The 23,238-nt window shown below is 44.6% G+C and overlaps 1 protein-coding gene across 2 annotated transcripts in view; it reads right to left on the bottom strand.

Annotated features, from left to right (window-relative positions):
• The window catches only part of ZNRF3 (zinc and ring finger 3), a 153,097-nt gene that overhangs the window by 86,392 nt on the left and 43,467 nt on the right, over window positions 1-23,238 (bottom strand). Inside the window, exon 1 of one of the 2 annotated variants that reach the window (XM_035017282.1) lies at window positions 18,297-21,772. The exons of the other annotated variant lie outside the window; for it this stretch is intronic. Within the exon in view, the coding sequence (XP_034873173.1) occupies window positions 18,297-18,299 (3 nt within the window). The 5' untranslated portion in view covers window positions 18,300-21,772. Of the gene's footprint in view, window positions 1-18,296; window positions 21,773-23,238 lie in introns of those variants that run through there. 2 annotated transcript variants of the gene reach the window in all.

Here is a 23,238-nt window from a genome sequence, read left to right as displayed (position 1 = left end):
TACCTCAAAGAGAAAATGCATAGTCCAATCACACACACAACCCCAATCAGAATATCTGGGACTGGGACACAGACTCTGGTTTTTTAACACGTTTTCCAGGTGATTCTGATGAAGGCGAACCTCTGAGAACACTATGAAAATTATTTGCCTAGACCAAAAATAAAAACAGATACAGACAAGGAATATACTCAAATTAGGATTCCCACTTTCTATCTGCAATTGATTATATGACAGAAATCATAACTCTCAAGAAATGCTGGGAGGAACAGTATGAAATGGCCACTATTTGCCTATTTTTATTTACAGAAATGGCATTTGCCTATGGTTCTAATATTACTATGGTAATAAGATGCCATTATTTCTAGGTCTAAGCATGCCCCTTGGTGAATGGGTAACTTCTTAGCCATAGAAGAGCATAATCCTTTTGGAAAGAGGTCTACGCAGGCCAGAGATTTATCTCCATCCTGAACTGCACTGCTGCTCTTCCAAGAGAGGGAAAGGGGGCAGCAGCTAAGGGGTGCGGCCGTCAGGAGGCAAAGTGTTCATTCACCTGCCTGGTTCCACTTCCCATGTGGGGAGCCACGAGCTGCTGGACCAGAGGCTCATGTTAACTGAGCTTCCTTCTTCCTCCAAAAAGACCAGCCTGTATTTTCTTGTTTCTGGGCTCTAGTTTTGTTTTTTTTTTTTCAACCAAACCAGAACTCTCATCCCAGTGGTTACAAGAGAAATTTGAGAAGCAACTCAGCCTTCCCTTGGGAAGGATGGTAGAGTGAGTACCAGAAGGTAATTTTCACAAGCGCCTGTGATCAGCGCGATACTGTGGACCAGAAAGCGGCACTCTCCCCAAGGGCTTCGCCTTCCCACGCGACTACGTTCTTGTCTGGTGATGAAGCCCGTGCTCACTTTGCCAAGCTCCCAGAGTACCATTTAGTCCTTGCTATAAGATCCAAGGACAGAATGTACCAGATACAATCCATCCAGTTTTGAACACAGTAACTTGTTTACCTTGAACTAAGAGAGAAGCCAAACTGGGAAATATGCCAAACGAAGGAAACTGGGTGAATCAATACCCAAGGAGGGTAGGAGAAGCAAATGGGCCAGTCACAAGCCTAAGGCTCCTCGTGTCCTTGCAAGCCCCCGTGGGCCACTTTTACATCCTCTGCCCAGTCAGTGGCGACCACTTCAGGGGGTACAGTCCTTACAACTTATCACACAGTCCCATCTGCTTCCCTGCTGTGAAGTGGGCAGGACAGAGATTACTGCCCCCACGCAGTGAGGAGGAGCCTGGGCTCAGGGGGTGACATACCCTAAGGAACACCGTGTCCGCTGGACCCACATTCAAACAAGCCACTCTGACTCCCCTCCTCCCACCACACCCCCCGACTTGTCAGTCTTAACCCACTGTGTCATATACCTTCCCCAAGAAGAAAAATAAATGACTTTTGGGCGCCTGGGTGGCTCAGTTGGTTGAGCGACTGCCTTCGGCTCAGGTCATGATCCTGGAGTCCCGGGACTGAGTCCCGCATCGGGCTCCCTGCTCGGCGGGGAGTCTGCTTCTCCCTCTGACCCTCCTCCCTCTCATGCGCTCTGTCTCTCATTCTCTCTCTCAAATAAATAAATAAAATCTTTAAAAAAAAAAAAAAAAGAAAGAAAAATAAATGACTTTTTCCTCATTCTCTGGATTTCAGGGAGATAAAAGTAAAACCAACTGTTTTATCCATCTCCAAACGTATCAATCACTGGTTTATTGCCTGCCTTGGAGGCACTCAAACAGTTGCGGACAGGTCAACTGGTTATTACGTTTCATCGATGACAAAATTCACTGCAATGAATTGTAACCTCAGCTCTAATTAACAACTGGAGAGAAGAGCCATTTGCTTCTTAAGGCATCCTTCTTGACTGCCCCTCCTGCCACCAAAGTTCTCCATACTCCTAAACCCGAGTATGACAAACTTGTTTGTTTCCCACCCCTAAACGTGACACAGTCTCAGGGGATGTGGTGTACAATCTCACTGATGCAGTGTGATGAATGGACAAGGTCTCAGAAAGAGTGAGCATTATTATCTAACCAGCCAGCCACTTCTAAGTTTCTAAACCTGTTTAATAAATTTACTGAGCACCCTCTGAGCGACATGCGCTGTGACCAGGGCTGTGAGTGACACAGTAAGGAGTCAGACCAAGGATCCCACCGTGGAATGGCTCTAGATGATAATCCTCAGCTCGGAATTTTGTAACTGTGAGTCTTATCTTGTAACCAGTGCTACGAAAGCACAATCTCAAAACTGCAGAGCCCCTCAACAAAGACAGAATTTGGAAAGCACTGTTCTGGCTCCAAAACAAAGCCTAGGGTTGTAATAAACCCAACGATGCTCCATGTTAATCTACGCTGCTCTAAAATTCTACTTCAAAATGCAGACAGCTTTAGACAAAAAGCCCTGTGGTCTGCACAATATGCACATTCCCTCCTCTAGACCTAATTCAAATCTACCTTCACAACAAATCAAGATGTGCTAGGAGGTGGGAAGTGGCCAGTCAAGGCTTCTGGTGCTCTAGGACCCCTGTGGCTAAAGACATTTTAGGGTGGAAAAAGGCCATGGCTATTGGGCCCTATTTTCCCTCCAGAACTGACCTAGCTTGATTCCCATGTCCCCTAAGACTACTTACACCCAAGGCCTAAAGCAACGGAGCTCCCACAGGATGCCATGCAATGCCCAAAGAGGTTCAAGAAGCAGGAACACCTTGCTTAGTTCCCAGCTCTCTCGCAGATAAAATTTAAGCGGGAATACGTGAAGTACTCCACACTAACCTCACACATTGCTTTGGGCAATTCAGTGGTTTTTTGCTCAGCTCAAGATTCAAGAAGCTAGCAGGAAACTGTCAGACCAGGTGACTGAGGGAGGGATGCCTGCGTGGCTCAATGGCTAAGCGTTTGGCTCAGGTCATGGTCCCAGGGTCCTGGGACACCTCAAGGGGCTCCCTGATCAGTGGGAGCTTGCTTCTCCTTCTCCCTCTGCTCTGCCCCCCCCATGCTCCTTCTCTCTCAAATAAATAATATATAATAATAAATAAATAACATCTTTAAGAAAATTTAAAAACAATAAAGGACTGAGAGACAAGCTTCATAGACAAGCCTCTCTTCCTATAGGAGGAAAGGCATAACTAGTTTCCCCAAATTCTCCATTCTGCACTCTTGCTTACATAGAAAATACCAGCCCTGGAGGCGCCTGGGTGGCTCAGTCAGTTGAGCACCTGCCTTCAGCTCAGGTGATGATCCTGGGTATCAAGCCCCATATCGGGCTCCCTGCTCAGCGGGGAGCCTGCTTCTCCCTCTCCCTCTTCCCTCTGCTCATGCTCTAATAAATAAATCTTAAAAAAAAAAAAAAGAAAGAGGAAGGAAGGAAGGAAGGAAGGAAGGAAGGAAGGAAGGAAGGAAGAAAGAAAGAAAGAAAGAAAGAAAGAAAGAAAGAAAGAAAGAAAGAAAGAAAGAAAGAAAGAAAGAGAGAGAGAAAGAAAACACCAGCCCTGGAAAAGGGAAGGGAAGAAGAGTCCAGAGATGGCTTTGTTTCTAGGAAGTTGTGGTTTCATCCCATGCTAGAAGCTGCTGCTTAAAAAAAAGAAAAAAGAAAAAGAAATCAAGGAAATGGAAATAAAAGGCTGCTCAGAAAATATAAAAAGTGCCATCAGACACTTCCATCTACTAGGACAATCTATGATCCATAGGAATTAGCAAGAACTATCTATCACTCCTCCCCTTCTCTGTACCACATTCCAGTCCCGTCCCTTCTATGTCCGGGTAGGCCTCACACGTCAGTCTGCCAGCTCACTTCCATCCCAGAGAGCAGCCTGCAAAACACACACTTCCTCCCTGAAGGTGATGTTTGGCAGCCAGACATCCCTGTCTCCAGCCATCTCTGTGGTACTCAATACCAGCTCTAGCAGTGGACAGAGCTGCCTCCCGTCGGCCAGGTGGACCAATGTGCTCTTCCTCTCCTAGGGATGGAGAGAATCCTTTGTACCCCCATCCTGTCCAGCCTGTGGAACCTCGGCAGACTGTGCACAAGGCAAATGGAAGGAAGGCTTACTGCTGGGTTTTAAACCATGTTCAGTAACGGAAGCCTTTCTAAAAACCAACCCGTAAGCAAAACTCCAATTTCTGAGATGGGCAAAAGCAGGGCCATGCTGGGTGAGGAGAATCTGAAGCTATTCCTTGTGGCTCTTTGCTCCTGGCAGGAGCCTCCAAGCTGTTCCACAGAACATGAGCTGAAAACCACGCTCATGACATTCATTCACGGCACTTGGTGCTGCCCAAAGCACAGGCCATGAGCCACTGCTGATCCACAGAAGATTCTGGGTGGCAGACAGGTGGACTTTTAAAAGCAACAGACATCTATTCATGTTATCATGAATTAGAGAAGATTACCAGCACAAACTCTTGCTACAGTTTCCTTTAAAAAATACCTTTCTCACCAAATCTAAGACACCATCAATCGTAATATCTTCTAGCGAACAAGAAAAAAATTAATCCAGGACATACCATGGATTTTAAGACATTCCAATTTCAGAGATGATATGATACCAAAAAAAAAAAGAAAGAAAATCCAAGGATCACCAAAATAAGTCACTTTCATTGGTTTTCAGAATTGTCACTTTAAAATATATATAACATAAATGACAAAATAGGTGGCACACGGACGTGGCAGAGATTGTAAACGTGTTAAAAGAAGGACTACATTATAAAACATGAGCACACAGAGCACCAGGCCCTGTTCTAGGTCCTTTATATTACTGAACATATTTAATCTTTAAAACAACCCTGCTGCGTGGTCCCACATCATCCCATTTTCAAAGCAGTAAACTGCAGCATGATAAGGGTGGGTGACCTGCCCAATGTCACACGCCAGTAAGTGCCAAGGCAAGAATCCCAGCACAAGGCATGCGGATCCCAGCTCCCGGCTCTTAAGCCTCTCCAGGTAGGACGATGGGAAATAGCCAATATTCAACCACTTCTGACTTACAAAAATGGCAAGTTCACAGGATTCCAGACGTAGGTGCCATGTGTCAAATGTCTGATTATGGGAGGACACGTGACTAGCTGCAGAGAAATATCCTTTCCAGATAGAGTGGAACTTCGGTCACTGGTGGCACATCACTAACCTCAATCCCAAGTCCTGAAACTTGTGAAATATTTTAGAATGTTTATCTCAAGCCCCCCTCATCTTCTGCACTCAGATGCCAGCCTCCAGAATCAACGGAAGGACATGAATACTTGTAGGAGAAAGGTATAAAACGGAGAAATATAAGTACACTCTTCTAAACTTGAGGGCTGGCCCTCCAGCAAGTTTAAGGCAACCTTAAGAGACAACTAATAATTCTCCAGATTGATCTTTCACAGGCTGTGGCCTCGGCCCTGTCAAGCTGTGGCTGAGCTAGTGGCCGGAGAGCAAAGCCATAACCCAGAGTTGGCCAAATCCTCCTTCAGATGAATGACTGGGTTTAAGGACACAGAATATCAGGGGTTATGGCTGGGGTCCATTTCTAAAAACAATTTTGTATTAACTGACCCGAGAAGCAGGGACCTCCACCCACCAGGCCTTTCCTGCCGGCGGCACCAGTGTGCGGGTCCGCATACAGCCCCGCTCCAGCCGGCACCCTTCACACCCTGGGCTAATCCACGCACTCTTCAGATGAATGGGGCCCCTAAAGTTGTGCAACATGCTGGTCCTTCCTGCATGTATGCAGAGAAGCATCTCAGGTTTCTAATAACACTGGGCAAATGCCCAAAGAAGATCTGAAGTGAAGCAGAAACCTGATACATAGACCTGTGATCATCACAGAAGAAGGCAAGGAAAAAACCTGGATCTTATTTTAGGAAAATGCTACCTTATTCTGAAACTTAACTCAAAATGCCTACTCGTCAAGGACTCTGAGTGGGTTAACACTCCTGGTTCTGAGACCCAGCAGACTCGGACATAGGAACCTCTTTTCTGTTTATTTCTTGATAACTTCCAAATCTCATTCTTAGTACTAATTTATCCCCATGAACACCTAATCCCAAAGAAGTATGAAATACATACATTCTCAAACATGTCTTTTTTTTTTTTAAATGTCAAAGCTCAGTACCAGAAAAAGTTAACACAAGCCAGAGAAGATTATCTTCATAAACATTATGTTCTTAATAGAAGTAAACTGCTCTTTTCCCTTAAGCAAAATAGCACATAACTATGCACGCCTTTTGTTCTCAGTTTTCAAAATGTGAATGGGGACACTTTTCCGAAGTTGCGAGTATACAAAAGAACCAAACAAGATCGCAAAAAAATGTGGAAATGAAAAACTTCTCTCTGCTGAAAGGAACTGTTCTTTGTTGATAAAAGGGAGGTTCAAACATATTTTAAATATTTTTAAACAAAGGCCTAGCTGATGTCCCTTAATCCATCCATCCAGCTCAACTTTCTGTACAGGCAGCTGCTGCAGTCAAGCGCCCATCCAGAAGGGAGGGCCAGAGGCATTTCCTCAGCGTCCCACATTCCTGGGGGACACGGGACTTAGCAGAGTTAATAGCAATTTTCAACCTCCAATGCAAGTACAACAACATCTTCATAAAAGTTTTACAAGGACATCCTGGCAAGCACCAAACTACCACGAAGGGCAATGTTTTGGGGCCCCGAGCATTCCAGCAGCTCGCTTTTCTTGGCCACCTTTCCCAGCTGTGTGGTGCAAAGAGGCGGTCAGCTGGGAACCCACAGGAGGGTCCCATGGAGAAAGCACTTGGGAGAAAACAAAGCCAAACGTACCCGTGCTGGCTCAAGGCTCCTTGCACCACAGGACAGGGGAGCAAGGGGAGGCCAGTTAGATTTCAACATCTCTAACCAATGCCGGGCAATAGGAATGAGCAGAAGCGATGGAAGCGAGGTCCGACACCATCGCCATCCATCCTTCTAGAAGACTCCACCCTCAACCTCGCGTTCCTCATTCATGGGAGCCTAAGGGAGCCTTGCTCTGAGCAGGCAGGGGCACAGGTACCTCGGGGAGAATATCCATGGTACGACCTGAAGAACAAAGGTCCAAGGTGCATAACAGAACCACGGGGCCTTGAGAGAAGGCAGTCAGCCTTGGGGCCAATGTCAGTCTCCTAGCGCTGCCCTAACAAAGTACCACAGACTGGGTGGCTTAACCAACAGAAATTGACTGTCTCATGGTTCAGGAAGGCTAGAAGTTGGGGATCAAGGTGTCTGAGGGCTGAGGGAAAACCTGTTCCATGCCTCTCCACTGGCCTCTGGTGGGTTGTTGGCATCTTTGGCCTTCCTTGGTCTGTAGAATCTTCACCAGTATCACTGCCTCCCATCTGCACATGGCATCCTCCCTGTGTATGTGTCTGTGTCCAGATTTCCCCATTTTGTAAGGACACCGGTCATACCGGATCAGGACCCACATTAATCTCATTTTAACTTGATTACCTCTATAAAGACCTTATCGCCAAATAAGATCACATCCCCACCCCCCAGGTGCCAGGCGTTAGGACTTCCCATATAGGAATTTTGGAGGTGACACAATTCGACCTCTAAAAGGGCCCTTAGGAGAACTCCTGGTAGTTGAGAAAGGAAGGGCCCGACAAGGAGATATGAGCATTTTCATTCTTCAGCATCTCTTTCACAATAAATAACCACGGAAGCCGGAAGTCCATATCACAATGCAGGAGTAAGTTAAATGAGTAATTTTTTTTTTAAGTGGGTGGAAAGAGGTGGGAGAGAAACACAGGCAAGGCGCCATCACAGAGGGAAACAAAGAAAAATGATACATTCATAGAACATTTTGGCAGAGGCCTGCTGCCAATAGCTATATGGTAGACTCTCAGAGTCTGGCAAGGTATAAAAGAGGACGAGGCCCAAAATACATTAATGGCCCGGCTATGGCTTTAGATCGAGTCATAACTGGCTGGGAAATGGGGCTCACCTCACAATTCTGTGAACCGCTACGTTTGAGTCTCATGCCATTCGGTGAGGATTTACATGGCAAAGATCAGGTCATTGCCTGCCACTGGCCTGGGCCTGAACCAGACACCAGGCCAGGGTTTTCAGAGTGAGGAGCGTCCTGAGAAACAAACACATAGAGAAGGGCCCTCATGAGTCACTGGCTTTTCAAACTCAAAGCATGAAATAAGGAACACCACATTTGGCAAAGGTGGGTGATGAAGGGCAAAAAAAGAAAGGGAAGAAGAAAATGGGGGAAGCATTTTATTTTCAAAGGAGCTTCAACGGTAATGGCTTAGTGATTCTGAATATTGTTGAAGGCTGGGGGGGACATGATGCAATCACAGGTGTATAATACTCAAAATATATATATTGCCGCCATCACAATGCAGGTCTATGCTAACGTTCTCAGATAATAGAGAGGCAAGCGCCTGTAAAACTATTTCATCCCAATTTCCATTAAATGCCATCGAGGCCAGGGGTACTCAAAGTCCAGTCTGCAAGCCCCTGGGGAGATCTTTAAACCTTTTCAGAGACCTTATGAGGAGCAAAACTATTTTTGTAATAATACTAAGACACTGGGGCACCTGGGTGGCACAGTAGGTTAAGCATCCAACTCTTGATTTTGGCTCAGGTCATGATTTCAGGGTCGGGAGATCAAGCCCTGTGTCGGACTCCACGCTCAGTGGAGAGTTTGCTTGAGATTCTCTCTCCCTCTCCCTCTGCCCGCTTACACGCTCTCTAAAATAAATAAATACATCTTAAAAAAAAAGATACTAGGACATTATCTGCCTTTTAAAGTTGTGCCGACATTTGCCCTGATGGTGTGAAAGCCATGTGGGAAGAGCTGTTGCATGAATCAAAGCGGTGGTACCAAAACGCACTCTTGATTATTGTATACTTGTAATTAAAAAAAAAAAAGTTTCCTTACAAATGTTGAAGAACACTGATGAATTAATTAATAATTATTAATTTTTATTAGCTCTCAACTCCTAAGTACATGCTTTTTAATATTCTGGTGCAAAATGGGAAACAGGCATAAAGCACTTCTGCTGTATAGCAAAGTTAACAATGGCTGTCTCAAGAAAAATTACTCCTGTGATCGTGAGTTGCAAGCTAAACTAGCCATTTTTTATTAGAACAGCACTTTTACTTAAAAGACAACTGAAAAAGTATGGTTATATAGATGAGTACAGGGCAGACATTTTCTCAAAAATGAGTAAGTCTGTCGTTTCAAGGAAAACAACTCGTAGTATTTGCTGATAATGATAAAATTTGAACTTTCAAGCAAAATTAGGATTTTGAGAAATTTGTATCTATCACCATGAGCTTGAAAGAATTCCAATACTTAAAGACTCCCTAGCGAGATAGGTGAGATATTAGCAAATGCAATTTTTTAATACTGCATAATGAAATATGTCAGCATATGGAAGAGCTACAGGACTCAGTGAATCAGTATCTCCCAAATGACCAATGACCAATAATACAAAATCACTTCATTAGTAAAGTCCATTTAAAGTGCAAGAGAGGAGGGGCACCTGGGTGGCTCAGTCGTTAAGCGTCTGCCTTCGGCTCAGGTCATGATCCCAGGGTCCTGGGATCGAGTCCCACATCGGGCTCCCTGCTCGGCGGGAAGCCTGCTTCTCCCTCTCCCAGTCCCCCTGCTTGTGTTCCCTCTCTCGCTGTCTCTCTCTCTCTGTCAAATAAATAAGTAAAATCTTTAAAGTCCAAGAGAGGGGCGCCTGGGTGGCTCAGTCGGTTAAGCGTCTGTCTTCGGCCCAGGTCATGATCCCAGGGTCCTAGGATTGTGTCCCACATCGGGCTCCTTGCTCAGTGGGGAGCCTGCTTCTCCCTTTCCCTCTGACTGCCTGTCTGCCTGCCTACTTGTGATCTTTCTCTCTCTGTCAAATAGATAAATAAAATCTTTAAAAAAAAAAAGTTCAAGAGGGACCAGTGGATTTCAATGTAAAAGAATAAGAAGAGTTCACTGATACAGTTTCAGGTTCCACACTGACTAACTTTTAAGAAAGTTAGCTTCTGTTGGTTTGCTATGTTGAAATCACTAGTTTGAGTGTTGGACCCTATCTTTATTTGGAAATGTTCATGATTTGGGAAGAATGAGAAGAGTTAGAAGATGATGATGGTTCTATGAGCAGGTTGTCTAAGGGTATCAGAGTGGTGGGAAAGGACTAACCTTTAAGGTTACTAACCTTAAAGAACTAAGGTAACTCAGTTCTTTAAGCAACTAACCTTTAAGAAAGTACCTCCTGTCAAGTTTTGATATAGTATCAAAGAATATCCAAAATTATCTTAAGAAGTTAATAAAATACTCCTCCCTTTTTTAACTACATATCTGTGCAAGGACAGATTTTCTTCATATACTTCAACCAAAGCATATCACAACAGACTGGGTGCAGAAGTAGATCTGAGAATCCAACTGTCTTCTATTAAGTCCGACATTAAAGAGATTTATAAAATTATAAAGTGAGGCCACTCTTTTCAACATACCACCCAAAACAGGACTGTTGTGCATACACATCTTAATTAATATGTAATACATTTATTCTTTTTAAAAATTAATTCAAAAGTTGGGGCACCTAGGTGGCTTGGTCAGTTAAGCATCTGACTCCTGGTTTTAGCTCAGGTCATGATCTCACGGGTCATGAGATCCAGCCCTGGGTCAGGCTTGGTGCTCAGCGGGGAGTCCGCTTGAGGACTCTCTCCCTCTGCCACTCCCCCCACTCTCATGCTTTCAAGCTCTCTTTCTCTCAAAAGTAAATAAATCTTTCCAAAAATCATAAAAATTAATTTAAAAATTAAATATCTTTAAAGATTTATTTACTTGTTTTAGAGAGAGAGAGGGAGAAAACACGAGTGGGGAAGGGGCAGAGGGAGCGAGAGAATCCACAAGCAGACTCTCCACAGAGTGCAGAGCCCAACATAATGCTAGATCCCAGGACCCCGAGATCACGACCTGAGCTGAAACCAAGAGTCATCCACTCAACCGACTGAGTCACCTAGGCACCCCATAAAAAGTAAGTATTTTTGAAGTTTTTGTTATCATTTCATGGCAAATATCAATAGATATAACCCACATAAAGAAAATCTCTTTGTGGTCCTGGGCGCCTAGGTGGCTCAGTTGGTTAAGCATCTGCCTTCGGCCCAGGTCGTGATCTCCCAGTCCTGGGATCGAGTCCTGCATCAGGCTCCCTACTCATCGAGGAGCCTGCTTCTTCTCCCTCTGGCCTTCAGCGCCCTGCTTGTGCTCTCTCTCTCGCCCTCTCTCAAATAAATAAATAAAACCTTTAACAAACCTTTAAAAAAAATCTCTTTGTGGTCCTTAATACTTTAAGAGCATGAGGATTCTTACAATTCAACAATAAAAAGATGAACAATTCAATCTAAATGGATAAAGAATCTAAGTAGACATTTCTCCAAAGATATACGAATGCCCAATAAGCACATGGAAAGGTGTTCAACATCATTAGCCATCAGGGAAATGTAAATCAAAAACACAATAAGATACCACTTCACACCTACTAGGATGGCTATAATCACAAAGATAATAACAAGCATTGAAGAGAATGTGGAGAAACTGGAGCCTTCATACACTGCTGGTGAAAATGTAAAATGGTGCAGCTACTTTGGAAAACAGTCTGGCAGGCCCTCAACATGTGAAACATAGAGTTACCATATGACCCAACAATTCCCCAAAAGAAATGAAAACATGTCCACAAAAAGACTTGCACATGAATGTTAACAGCAGCATTATTCATAATAACCAGAGCAGAAACAACCCAAATGTCCATCAACTGATGAATGGATAAATAAAATGTATTATCCATATAATGTAATATTATTCAGTAATATACGGTTGATAACGGAGGACCAGCTGAAAGAAAATTCTATCTAGTTACCAGTGGATTCCCATATGTGCCTATTTAAAGGATTCAAAATAGAAAAGTGTTAAAAAAAAAAAAACCGAGCCCTCTGAAGGCAGCCAACCCTAATTTCACTATTCCCTCCCACACGATGAGCCCAACAGAAGCTAGTTTTACCCACATTCCAGCATTGTGGAATGGCTTCTCAAAGCCTTCCCAGGAAATGACCACTGTATTTATCTTCCGCCCAGCCTATAGGTTTCCCAAGTAATTGGTGATAGTGAGCGCTGAGGAAGCAAAAGGCTTGTCAGCCCATGATTTCATTGCTACTTATCCACTAACTCAATCAATCTCCATGGTTCACGTTCACCTCAGCAGACAGTACAGACAGTACAGACCTTTCTACCCTCAGCAGCCATCACTCTCTCCTGCCAAACACAAATGAAACCCACCCCTCAGTCCCCAAAATCCTCTCCCACCACTCTGCTACCCTTAGACAACCTGCTCATAGAACCATCATCTTCTAACTCTTCTCATTCTTCCCAAATCATGAACATTTCCAAATAAAGATAGGGTCCAACACTCAAACTAGTGATTTCAACAGAGCAAACAGAAGGGTTCCCAAAGCGTACTGCCATTCATCCACCTCTGGCGAATGGGAGAGTGCCCTGATCCAAATACCAATGGCCATATATATAAGTCCTTTTGAGGTCAGGCATCATCATATCAAAAAGATGATACACTGTTTTATTGAGTTCCTGCTAAGGGATATAACTTCCTTTTGGATAAAACTGCAACTTCTTAAAGCCACAAAGCAATTTCTCCTACCCAAAGAGTGATGGTAGCATTAAACACACACACACAGGAGCGCCTGGGTGGCTCAGTCAGTTAAGCATCTGCCTTCAGCTCAGGTCATGATCCCGGGGTCCTGGGATCAAGGCCCACACGAGGCTCCTTGCTCAGCGGGGAGCCTGCTTCTTCCTCTGCCTGCCGCTCCCCCTGCTTGTGCTCTCTCTCTCTCTGACAACTAAATAAAATCTTTAAAAAAGAAAAGTTAACATACCCCAAAATCTCATTACTAGAGAAAAAATGGGGGGGGTGTAGATTTCATTATAGTCTTTTTTCAATGCATGTCATACAACTTTTTGTAATTTTTCTATTTAAACAAAATTAGGATATGATATATTACATTATATTCTGCTTCTTTCACTTATGAGCATTTTTCCTTGACATTAAATACTCTCAAACAATTTTAATGTCTGCATAGTACTCAAGTATATGAACAAAAGTACTGTTGCTCAGTCAGCCTTTGATTGTTAAATATTCTCATTGTTGACAATTTTCTATCATAAATAACTTGTTAGTGAACATGCTCACACATAAATCTTGATATGCACCTCCAATTATTTTTTTAGGATAAATTCCTAGAAGAAAAACTGTTGAGTCAAGGAGTATAAATATTTTAAGGCTCTGGGGTGCCTGGGTGGCACAGTTGGTTGAGCGTCCGACTCTTGGTTTTGACTCAGGTCATGATCTTGGGGTCGTGGGAATGAGCCCTGTGTCAGGCTCTGCACTCAGCACAGAGTTTGCTTGAGATTCTCTCTCCCTCTCCCTCTGCCCCTCCTGCTTATGCTCTGTCTCTAAAACAAATAAAATCTTGAAAAAAAATTTTTTTAAACAAATATTTTAAGGCTCTTGATACATGTATGACTACAAATAACCCTTCCACCAGCAGTACATAAAAGTGTCTATTTTCTTGTACCTTTTTACTAAAAAGGTTGCTGATATTATTTTAGCCTTTGCCACTTGGGATAGGTTAAAAAAAAATGGCTGGTTTTTGTTTCGATCAAGGGTTCTTTCAGAATCCTTGCTGTCCCACAGCGTTGTCATTCCATCCTTGTCCCCACCTCATCCAAGGCAAGTGCAGTGAGCGAAACAGAAATCCACACGCTAGCTATGCACAACACATCAGGAGCTGTCCATGCTGGATAGGGGCCACACATTGTGGGGGGATTTTGCTACTTTAAAGAAATAGAAAACTTGATGTTTTGGGGGGAAATAGTGGTGTGCAAATGTGTGGAGATTTAGGTAATCTGGCAATTCCCAGATCTTAAGATTACGTCAGGAAGCAAGTTTAATGCCAACACACAAACGCTTGGGGGGCACACAGAAGAACAAATGGTCCTTCTCCCCTCCTGTGTGTGTTAATCACATTAGAATAAAAAGGAGAAATAAATCAAATAGCTTCAATAAGGAATCACTTCAGCATGTATTTCCAAATTATCCCACAACTAGCACCATCCTACAAACTTAAAACTGTTTTGATTCAGCACAAGTATCCCCTTCACATACAAACCACCCCCCCCAACCTCATATCCTGGAAAGGGAAAACATAGGCTGAGGGATGCTGGGAACCCTAAAAGAAATGTGCTAACAGCAGGCCCCTACCCCCAGCCTGGTAAATCTCTCATCTATAATCCAACATGAGAGACAACAGGCAAACAGCAAGAGGTCATCTTCAAAGAACCGGTTGCTACGGGAAGCAAGTGTAGAGGCAGCAAGCATGTCCCCATCAAAGTCCGGCAGCTGCAGAAGAACCACAAAGGTACAGCTCCCCTCCGAGCGGAGCAAGAATGGCGGGGAGGGGGGCCTCCGGGAGAGGGGGGACAGGAGGAGGAGGAAGGGAAGAGAAAAACATCAGACCGGCAGCAGCTGCCCAGTGGAACAGAAAACCTGGTAGTTTTCTGTTGTTCAACAAGGGGAAAAACAGGAGGGAAAAGGAATACAGAAAATAGCATTTCCTAAACTTGCCTTTTTAAGCGCTGGTCAAATCTTTTGGCACACCTGAGAGATGGCCAGATAAAGCCCACAGCTATGGAAAGAGAAACCCAGCCGTTAGTAATAAAATGGCAAGGACCAGCTTTCAGCACCATCTCAGTACAAATATGATCATCTTTTGGTAGAAAAATCTCCAAATATTTAGTCTACCATGCCTCCTTCCCAATAGGGCAACACCAACCATACAGAAGAGGGAACCTACCACACTTGTCCATGGAATCTAAATAGGAGAATCCAAGGGGACCCCTTAATTTGAGTAGAAGCTGCCCTCATTTTTCCAGGTGAAAGACACAAGAGCTAATAGACTTCACAGCCCCTAATGGACATCTCAAATAGTCCCTTTTGCATTTGTGATCTCCAACCCCACGTGTAGCACCGGCCCTGGGAATCATACAGGACTCAAGGGAAAGAGACCGCTAGAGAATCAAGGCCCATTCCCTTACTCTGAAGACAGACCTTGGGACATTAAGAGACTTGCCCCAGGTCACCTAGCTTATCTAGAGCCCTGTCTCCCGCCTGTCCTAGCTTATCTAGAGCCCTGTCTCCCAACTCACAGGCCAAGGCTCCTTCCTCTGCTGGGCGACAACCATAAAGGCCTAGGGACAGGAAGTAGAGGGGCTAACAGCTTGGTCTTCATTCCTCACCAAGGTTCGGGCTGCTACCAGATGGCTTGGCACGCTCCATCAAAGCGCTGGGTCTCTCTTCTCTTCCAAAGAAGAGCCATCTGTCTGTCGGTTTCTGTGGGTCTTCACAGGAGTCAGGCCCCCAAGCAGGTGGACACACCTGTATTTCCTCCCTGGCTCACTCTCTCTGTATCACATAGCTCTGGTGAGAAAGTGCTCAGGCCCTCAAAGAAGGTACGGTTCGCTCAAAATGATTTCCTGAAACAGGTGAGAGGTTCTGTGGGGCTTGATGTGCACACACAAAAGGCTCAGGCACGAAGCTGTGTTGCAGAACCGTATCTCATGGGAGAGGCAAAGCTGAAACGGGACTTGCGCAATCTGTTTTTCTCAATGGATCTGTCTTCACCGTATTTTGCAGCTAGAAAATGTGCAGATGAAAACCAAAAATCAAACAAGATTTAAATGGCACTCTCGATAAGCCAAGACTTTCTCTGCACGTGTCCACAGCCAAGGGGAAAGAGTAAACATGAAATTAAAAAAATAAAAATTAAAAACCCTCCTGAATTCAAATCAATAAAATATAAACTTGCACTCCTCCACACGTTATTGCCCCACAGCTAACAGACGAGTGAGTACACCGAAGCCGCCTGCTGGGCTCTCCTCATCCCACCGCCACCACCTCAAACTAAGCTTTTTTGCAGTGACAAGATTTCTGAGAACCCTACTTCTCCTTGTTCTGTTAGTGTCAGAGAAAAACAGAAGCGCGAGGACAGATGTACGCACTTATTTACTTGAAGACAGACTTCCTAAGGCCCTTCCGCTTCTATCACTAAAACACGTGAGAGAATTGAAGACAAAAAAAAAAAAAGGAGGTAAAAAAAATTCATGAGGGTGATTCAACTGCCCAGAAAGGAACAACTGTCCATAAAATGAACAACCTCCGTGAAATAAATTTCTGTTGTATACCATCTTTATAATTTTTTTTTTCGGCTGAAACCATTAGAAGCTTCTGGCTGCAATGGTAAATTACGGAGGAGTGAAGTCACTGCTGGACGGTCTCCTTTCCAGTTCACAACTAGAGATTAAGTTTAAGAGACCCAACCCAACCCCCTTCCCATTGAATCAGACTTGCTCCTGCCCTCTGAGCCCTCAGAATCTGAAGGCCGAAGGCCAAGAGGAAGGCCTCCATGGCCCCAGGTCAGGGGCTGGCAGCCTCTGAAGGGGAGGGCAAGGGCTTCTGAATGACCAGATTAAGTCTGAATGGAAGAAGAACCTATGATTAAGTTTTCTGAATAGTTGGCTCTCTTAGGGGGAGCAAACTAAAGAAAGAAAGAGAGAGGGAGAAGAAAGGAAGGAAGGAAGGAAGGGAGGAAGGAAGGAAAGAGAAAGAAAAGAAAAAAGGAAAGGAAGGAAGGAAGGAAGGAAAGAAATAGAGAAAAAGACAAGAAAGAAAAAAAGGAAAGGAAAGGAGAAAGGCAGGCAGAGACCTAGTGTGGCTGTTACTGCCCCTCAGAAATGGGAACCCTACTCTTTGGATCTAAGAGAGTGGTATTTCACATACTCGATAGGTCAAGCCTACTTTCTGACCAATGTGTGGCATTCAGCTGATTTTCCAGGGAAAGGAAGAAAAAAAAGTAACATTGCCCTACGTCTTCTCCAGATTACTATTTAGACAGTTCAGGTTGACGTGGAACATGCTTTAACTACCAATCCCCCAGGACAAACGTAGAAACTTCTCCAAGTCATTACACAGCAGAGAAACGGGTCTTCCCTTTAACTCAGTCTCATCTTCAACCAAAACTTCTTTACGATATCATTCCAGCTTCACTGGCCCAGAATCCTTGCCAGAATGCTCTCCACCCCCAAGCATAAGTAGGGAAGGAAAAGAGCAAATAGCATTTTATCCAACCTGTGGCAGCCTGGTCAGAATTGTTCTGGCTACACAAGATGCAGGCCTGCTGAGGTTTTGTTCTGCTTTTCTAAGTGGGGGGAAAATATCAACATAAATCTTTCCTCCCAGTGAAAGAGCAGAAGATTTAAGTTAATTCATAACGCAGACTACTCATATATCACGATACAACTCATTAAAAATCTTGTTGAACAAAATGTTCAGTGACCCTTCTCTGTTAAAAACGCAAGTTTGGGTGTAAAAGGCTAATGTTTTAAAAATGCTGGGGGCGGGGGGGATGGTTGGGAGAGGCGAAAAGCTCTTCCAAAACCATAATGTTCAAGCTCGGCCCGTCTTGGCAAGTAGGACGCGAGTCCCTTCTCTAGCATCTGGTTCTGCAACTCATATTTAATGTGTTTCCATTAAACCGCAGGGGACACAAGGATGAAAAGCACAGATTCTGCCCTCCAGAGAGACTGTAGCTACACAGAGGACAGAAGGTGTGAACAGAATTAAATGTAGACGGTAGGGAGGGTTAAGTGCCAAGAGTGAAGCCCATCAAGAGAATGCTCTGAGTGAGAGGCAAAGATGGGGGCCTGAGGGGCTCCAGGAGGACTTCAGGATTTGGTCTTCAAAGATAAAAGATAAAGAAGACTGTGAGCTTTGGTTCCTTCCTCATTTCTACCTGGAACTGTCCAAGGATTTTGAAAGGCAAGCTTCCACCCAGCAACCCATGGGGCGGGCATGACCACATTTGTATTTATCAAGCTCATTAAATATGTAAAATACTTCATATATATTTATGCATTTGTGAAGCATAAAAATAGCAGTTCTTAATGTATACTTGTTTAATCTTAACAACAGCCATAAAAAGGATTTTTTTAAGATACTCATAACGAAAACTCAGAGAGGTTAGAGGGTCACTCGGCTAACACGTAAGACACAGAATGTGAACTCAGGTCCGATTGCCAAGTCTGATGTTCTATTTCCATCTGCACTGCAAGAGTTCCAGGCACACATCCCCTCCTCCAGTGCATTTTTTTTTTTTTAAGGCATCAAAAACCCACCAGTAACTTAAAACCTCCAGTGTAATACTTACCATATACTTATTTGTTTAAATGCATGTCTCCCCATCCAGACTGAGTTCCTTAAGGGCATCCTTCACCTTCATATTCTAGCACTGGGTATGGCACCTAGGAGAGCTGAACAAACAAGCAATGTTCACACTGAGCTGCGTGTCTCATGGCACCCAGAACCGCAGAGAGCCTGCTTCAGCTAGGAAGTCATCAAAGGGGTTTTGCTCGCTTAACCTAGCTGACCCTCAGCTTCCACAACTGTTAACAGGGATAATAAGAATACCTGTTTCATAAGGTTGTTTTGATAACTGTGTCAGATAATAAGTGCTAAATGCACGCCAGCGCCTGGAACATGCTAAGTCCTCCACAAAGGCGGGCAAATCATCTCTAACCTCAAACGGAAGATAAAAGGGAGGTATGCCAGACTTCACCTTTAATCTACTAGATTTAAAATCTGGAAACTGGTAAGATACTATTAAATTTTAAAAGGGTACAAAACCATGTGTGCTATCCATTAAAACACAGTGGGGCAGATCTAAATACACTGATATAGGAAAACTTTCAAGACATCATTTTTAAATGAAAAAGCATGTCCTGGAATAAGATATGTGCATGTATGCATATGTATGTGTGTGTAATTACATGCATACAAGCATCTAGAAAAATACTCTGAAATACAGAAGGAGTGGGGCAGGAGGGGAAGAGGTCTTTCACTTCTGTCACTGTGCAGTTCTGATATTTGAACCTTCTTACGAAAATACACATTTTCATTAAAAGTAGTAATAGTGTACAGTTTCATTCATATAATATACCAGTGTGGGTTCCTGAGTTGTGACAAATGTACCTTAATAAGTAAGATATTAACAATTAGAGAAAGTGGGTGCAGGATATATGGAAACTCTCTGTTCTACTGTTGCAACTTGTCTGTAAATCTAAAACTCTTCTAAAATAAAAAGGTTATTTTTTAAAGCAATGTGTAGCCCAGAACGATCTTTGCTCTTAAGAATATATCCATTTGGGGGTGCCTGGGTGGCTCAGTTGGTTGAGCAACTGACTCTTGATCTTGGCTCAGGTCTTGATCTCCCAGTTGGGAGTTCAAGCACCGTGTTGGGCTCCAGGCTGGGCGTGGAGCCTACTTAAGAAAAAAAAAGAAAGAAAGAAAGAAAGAAAAGAAAAGAGTATGTCCATATACATAATTATACATTCCTTACACTCTAGAGGGTTAACAATGGCTCCCACTGGTAGTACTGAAGATGATGCTCATTTCCTTATACCTTCTAGATCAGTGGTTCTCCAAGGGTGGTTACCAGATCAGCAGCAGCAGCATCTGGCAACTTGCTGGAAATGCAAATTCTCAGGCCCCACCCCAGAGCCTCTGAATCAGACACTGCAGAGGTGGGGTCAGAGGATGCTGATGCACACACAAGTTTGAGAGTGCTGTTCTAGATCATAGAAACTGGTTTTGTAACAGGTGACACTTTTATAGTCAAAACAACAGGACAATGAAACTTGGAAAGGGGGTCAGTGTGCTGATGGACGAAAAAGGATTTTCAGACCAGACACATGCCCTCATGTGGTACGTGCACTGGGATGCAGGCACAGGCCAGTCCCAACCCAAGCTGACCTATTCTGTCCATCCTCTGGCTCCCCAAGCCAGCTTCCATGGGGGACTCTGGGATACCTTCAGAGACAAATCTCAGACAAACGAATCTGACATGGAGAGTCTTCTTTTTAAAAAAAAAACATTTTATTGGAAGGGAAAAGTTTGTTGGCGGCAGTTTATCATCTTCATCTTCAAATTTATGGCCTCCAGTCTCAATTTTACATTAATAGCACCAGCCAGGGCATGACAACTAATAGTTTAAGAGGTAAAGACTCATCTTCACAATGAAAAAAAAAAAAACTTAAACCTGTACGTAGTAGCAGTTCAGACGAATAAGGTGCCATGCTAGGTTACAAGTCCTGCCTTTGGAATGGCCCCTCATGTCCTTCCTTGATCCTCTTCCTTGGTCCAGGAGGATTTATAATCCCCAGCTGGCTTCCTCCCCTCTAAGTGCAGGACTTTGACCTTGTGTAGAAGACCCATGAGGTCTGCATTTCAGCTCTACTTTCAGAAGCACTCAAGGGGCCGCCTGTCTGCTGAATGAGCTCTATGAACACCACGGTAAAGAAGAGCTCAGAGAGCCAAGTCACCTTAAAAATTACTACCTCCTAGAGCCAAGGGGAGGAGGGGTAGGAGAGGAGCAAAACTAAACCAATCAGAAGTCCGCCACCCATGACCAAGGGGCTACTCTGGGTACCTTCCCGGGCCCAGGGAGTGGGGGTCACATTCCCAGTTGCCAAGCCCGCTACTCTGCCAGGGTGGCCAGAGTGGACCTCAGGATCCCAAGAGAGGGGCCAAGGCATCAGGGCCCACCGCTGACGTAGCCCCGGGCTGGGGGACAGCGTGTCATCAAGGCAGAAACTGCACAGGTAGGTGGGCATGACAGCCACAGAACCCAGGTGGGACAGTTAGAAACAAGAGATGGACCCTGCTAAAAGACCACCGGGGGTCTCAGTCTGAGTCATGGCTTCATCCGGTCAAGACTTGCAGCCAGAGGACAAGGAGAATGAAACTGGAGTGCAGACAGGAGACCGTTCTCCCAGATCGGGGACCCATGGCTCAAAGACTTTCATGTGACTTGGGAGCAGCAATGAGCAGGGACTGGCAATAAAGGCGTCACGGTGAATGAAAGCAGGGCTTTGGAATGACTGACGCACAGACACCTGTGCGGAAGAGAACAGAGTCTGGCTTCCTCAATTACCTCTGTGCCTTTGGTCTGCCCCCCACACCCACCAAACTCCCGTCATACCAAGGGGTTCAGTGCACAGGAAATGGTGAAGGACAAAAAGTATAAGCAGTGCTTTAAAAAAAAATTTTTTTTAAGATTTTATTTGTTTATTTGTGAGAGAGCGTGAGTGCACACATGTGAGCACAAGTTGGGGGGGGTACAGAGGGAGAGGAAGAGAAGCAGTCTCCCCGCTGAGTGGGGAGCCCACTTGCAGGGCCTGATCCCAGGACCCTGAGATCATGACCTGAGCCGAAATCAAGAGTCGGACACCTAACCAACTGGGCCGCCCAAGCGCCTATAAGCCGTGCTTCTTGAAGCAAAAAGATCAAATTGCCCCTTCCCTCCAAACCCATGGTGAGGTGGCTGGGAATTCAGGCAGGGTGGCCTCTTTGGAGACCCTAAGAGAATACTCTGCTTCTGGTGGAAGTAACCCTATATCAAGTTTAGGAAAATGGATTCTATCATAAGTCATAGCACTGGAACTAGAGAAAATCATTTTCTGTAGCCGAAGATTGGAATCCAACAAACCTTGGAGGAGATGGGAGGAAGGAGCAGGCTGACCTGGGGCACCCCTGTGTCAGGGGTGTTAGTGTGGGCACCTCAGCCATACTGGGGTTCAACAGGGCCAGCCTCCAACGGTATGAAGACAGCACTTTTTTTTTTTTTTTAAAGATTTTATTTATTTGACAGAGAGAGACACAGCGAGAGAGGGAACACAAGCAGGGGGAGTGGGAGAGGGAGAAGCAGGCTTCCCGCTGAGCAGGGAGCCCGATGCGGGGCTCGATCCCAGGACCCTGGGATCATGACCTGAGCTGAAGGCAGACGCTTAACGACTGAGCCACCCAGGCGCCCCTGAAGACAGCAGTCTTATCCTCAAGAAGTGGTGCCAGGTGAGTATACTTCAAGGGAAGAACTCAGAATGAACAGAGATGAACCAAGGACACAGGCAGAGCACCCAAAACCCAAAGCCCCAGAAGAGCAAAACTAAGATCGAAGCAGAGTAATTGGAAACGGAAGTGACAGGGCTTTATTACATGGGATGCCGCAGACGTGAGCATCCTCCGTGCAGCCAGAGCAGATCATGTGAGTAGGGCTCTCACAGTGGCACCTTTAGGGATAAGGTCTGCACGCTCATGTCCGAGGTTGAAGGAATTGAGAGATTCCAAAATTCCATTCTAGAAGAGCCCAATTAGAACAACACAGGAAGAATCAAGAATCGTGACAGCCATATCCAGAAAGTGGGGCAATGCCTGAAGTTTATAGAAGGCCTGAAACCCAGGGGCTTAAGATAAGCACCACAAATGCCTAATCACATGCAGGAGTGTGTCCTGTTTCACCTAATCTGAATCATAAACCATAATGAGGTTTGGCTATGGTGCACCTAGTGTATCCTGCTCTATTCCGAGAAGCCCTGGATCAGCCAGTCTAGAAACAGGGTGCACAGATAAATGCACAGAAAAGACAAACCAGACACCTAGCTGGTCACAGGGGAATCTACAGGAAGAAGAGTACAGTGGGAGGACTTTTTTTCATCTATATACTTTTTCACTGGTCAGACTTTAACGTGAAGGTCTTCTTGCATTATAGGAGTAATTCCTGGAAACAAATTCTTTTTTTAAACAACACTTAAGGCCAACAGTACAGAACGGGTGAGTGATAGCTATCAATGAATGGCTTTTGATGCCAAGTCTCAATGCACCTCATCAGCTCTTTTTCCAAAGGGTATTTGAGAGTAAGTAAGAGGCAGAGAGAAATGGCCACTCCAAAGCACTCTATATAGAAACAGGCTAAAATTTTATGGGGCCCTCTAGGCTGAGAAGCTATTAGATGCCACAGCTCCCAAGCAGCTAGGTAGCAAAGAAAGCACTCCAGGGAAGCTATTCAAGAGCCTCCAAGATCTTCCCATTTGTAAGTCTGAAAGTACTTTTGTTCTTCTCGGGGTTTAAGTTTCTGGGTCACCCAGCCTTTTGTTAATAACCAAATGAACACATCTGCAGTAGAGCAGTACCCTCCTTATTTGTCCCCCCAAATATGAGTGACCTGGAGAGCATTAATACCTCTGCTTTCTTAAGCAGAAAGCACTCGACTGTGTTTAATTGCACCTCGCCATCACTCCGTCTCCACAAAGCGACTT

The sequence above is a fragment of the Mirounga leonina genome, unplaced genomic scaffold (genome assembly GCF_011800145.1).
Source record: "Mirounga leonina isolate KUSES-001 unplaced genomic scaffold, KU_Mleo_1.0 Mir_171, whole genome shotgun sequence".
In the NCBI taxonomy this organism is placed as follows: Eukaryota; Metazoa; Chordata; class Mammalia; order Carnivora; family Phocidae; genus Mirounga; species Mirounga leonina.
This window is presented reverse-complemented; position numbering and strand designations above follow the sequence as displayed.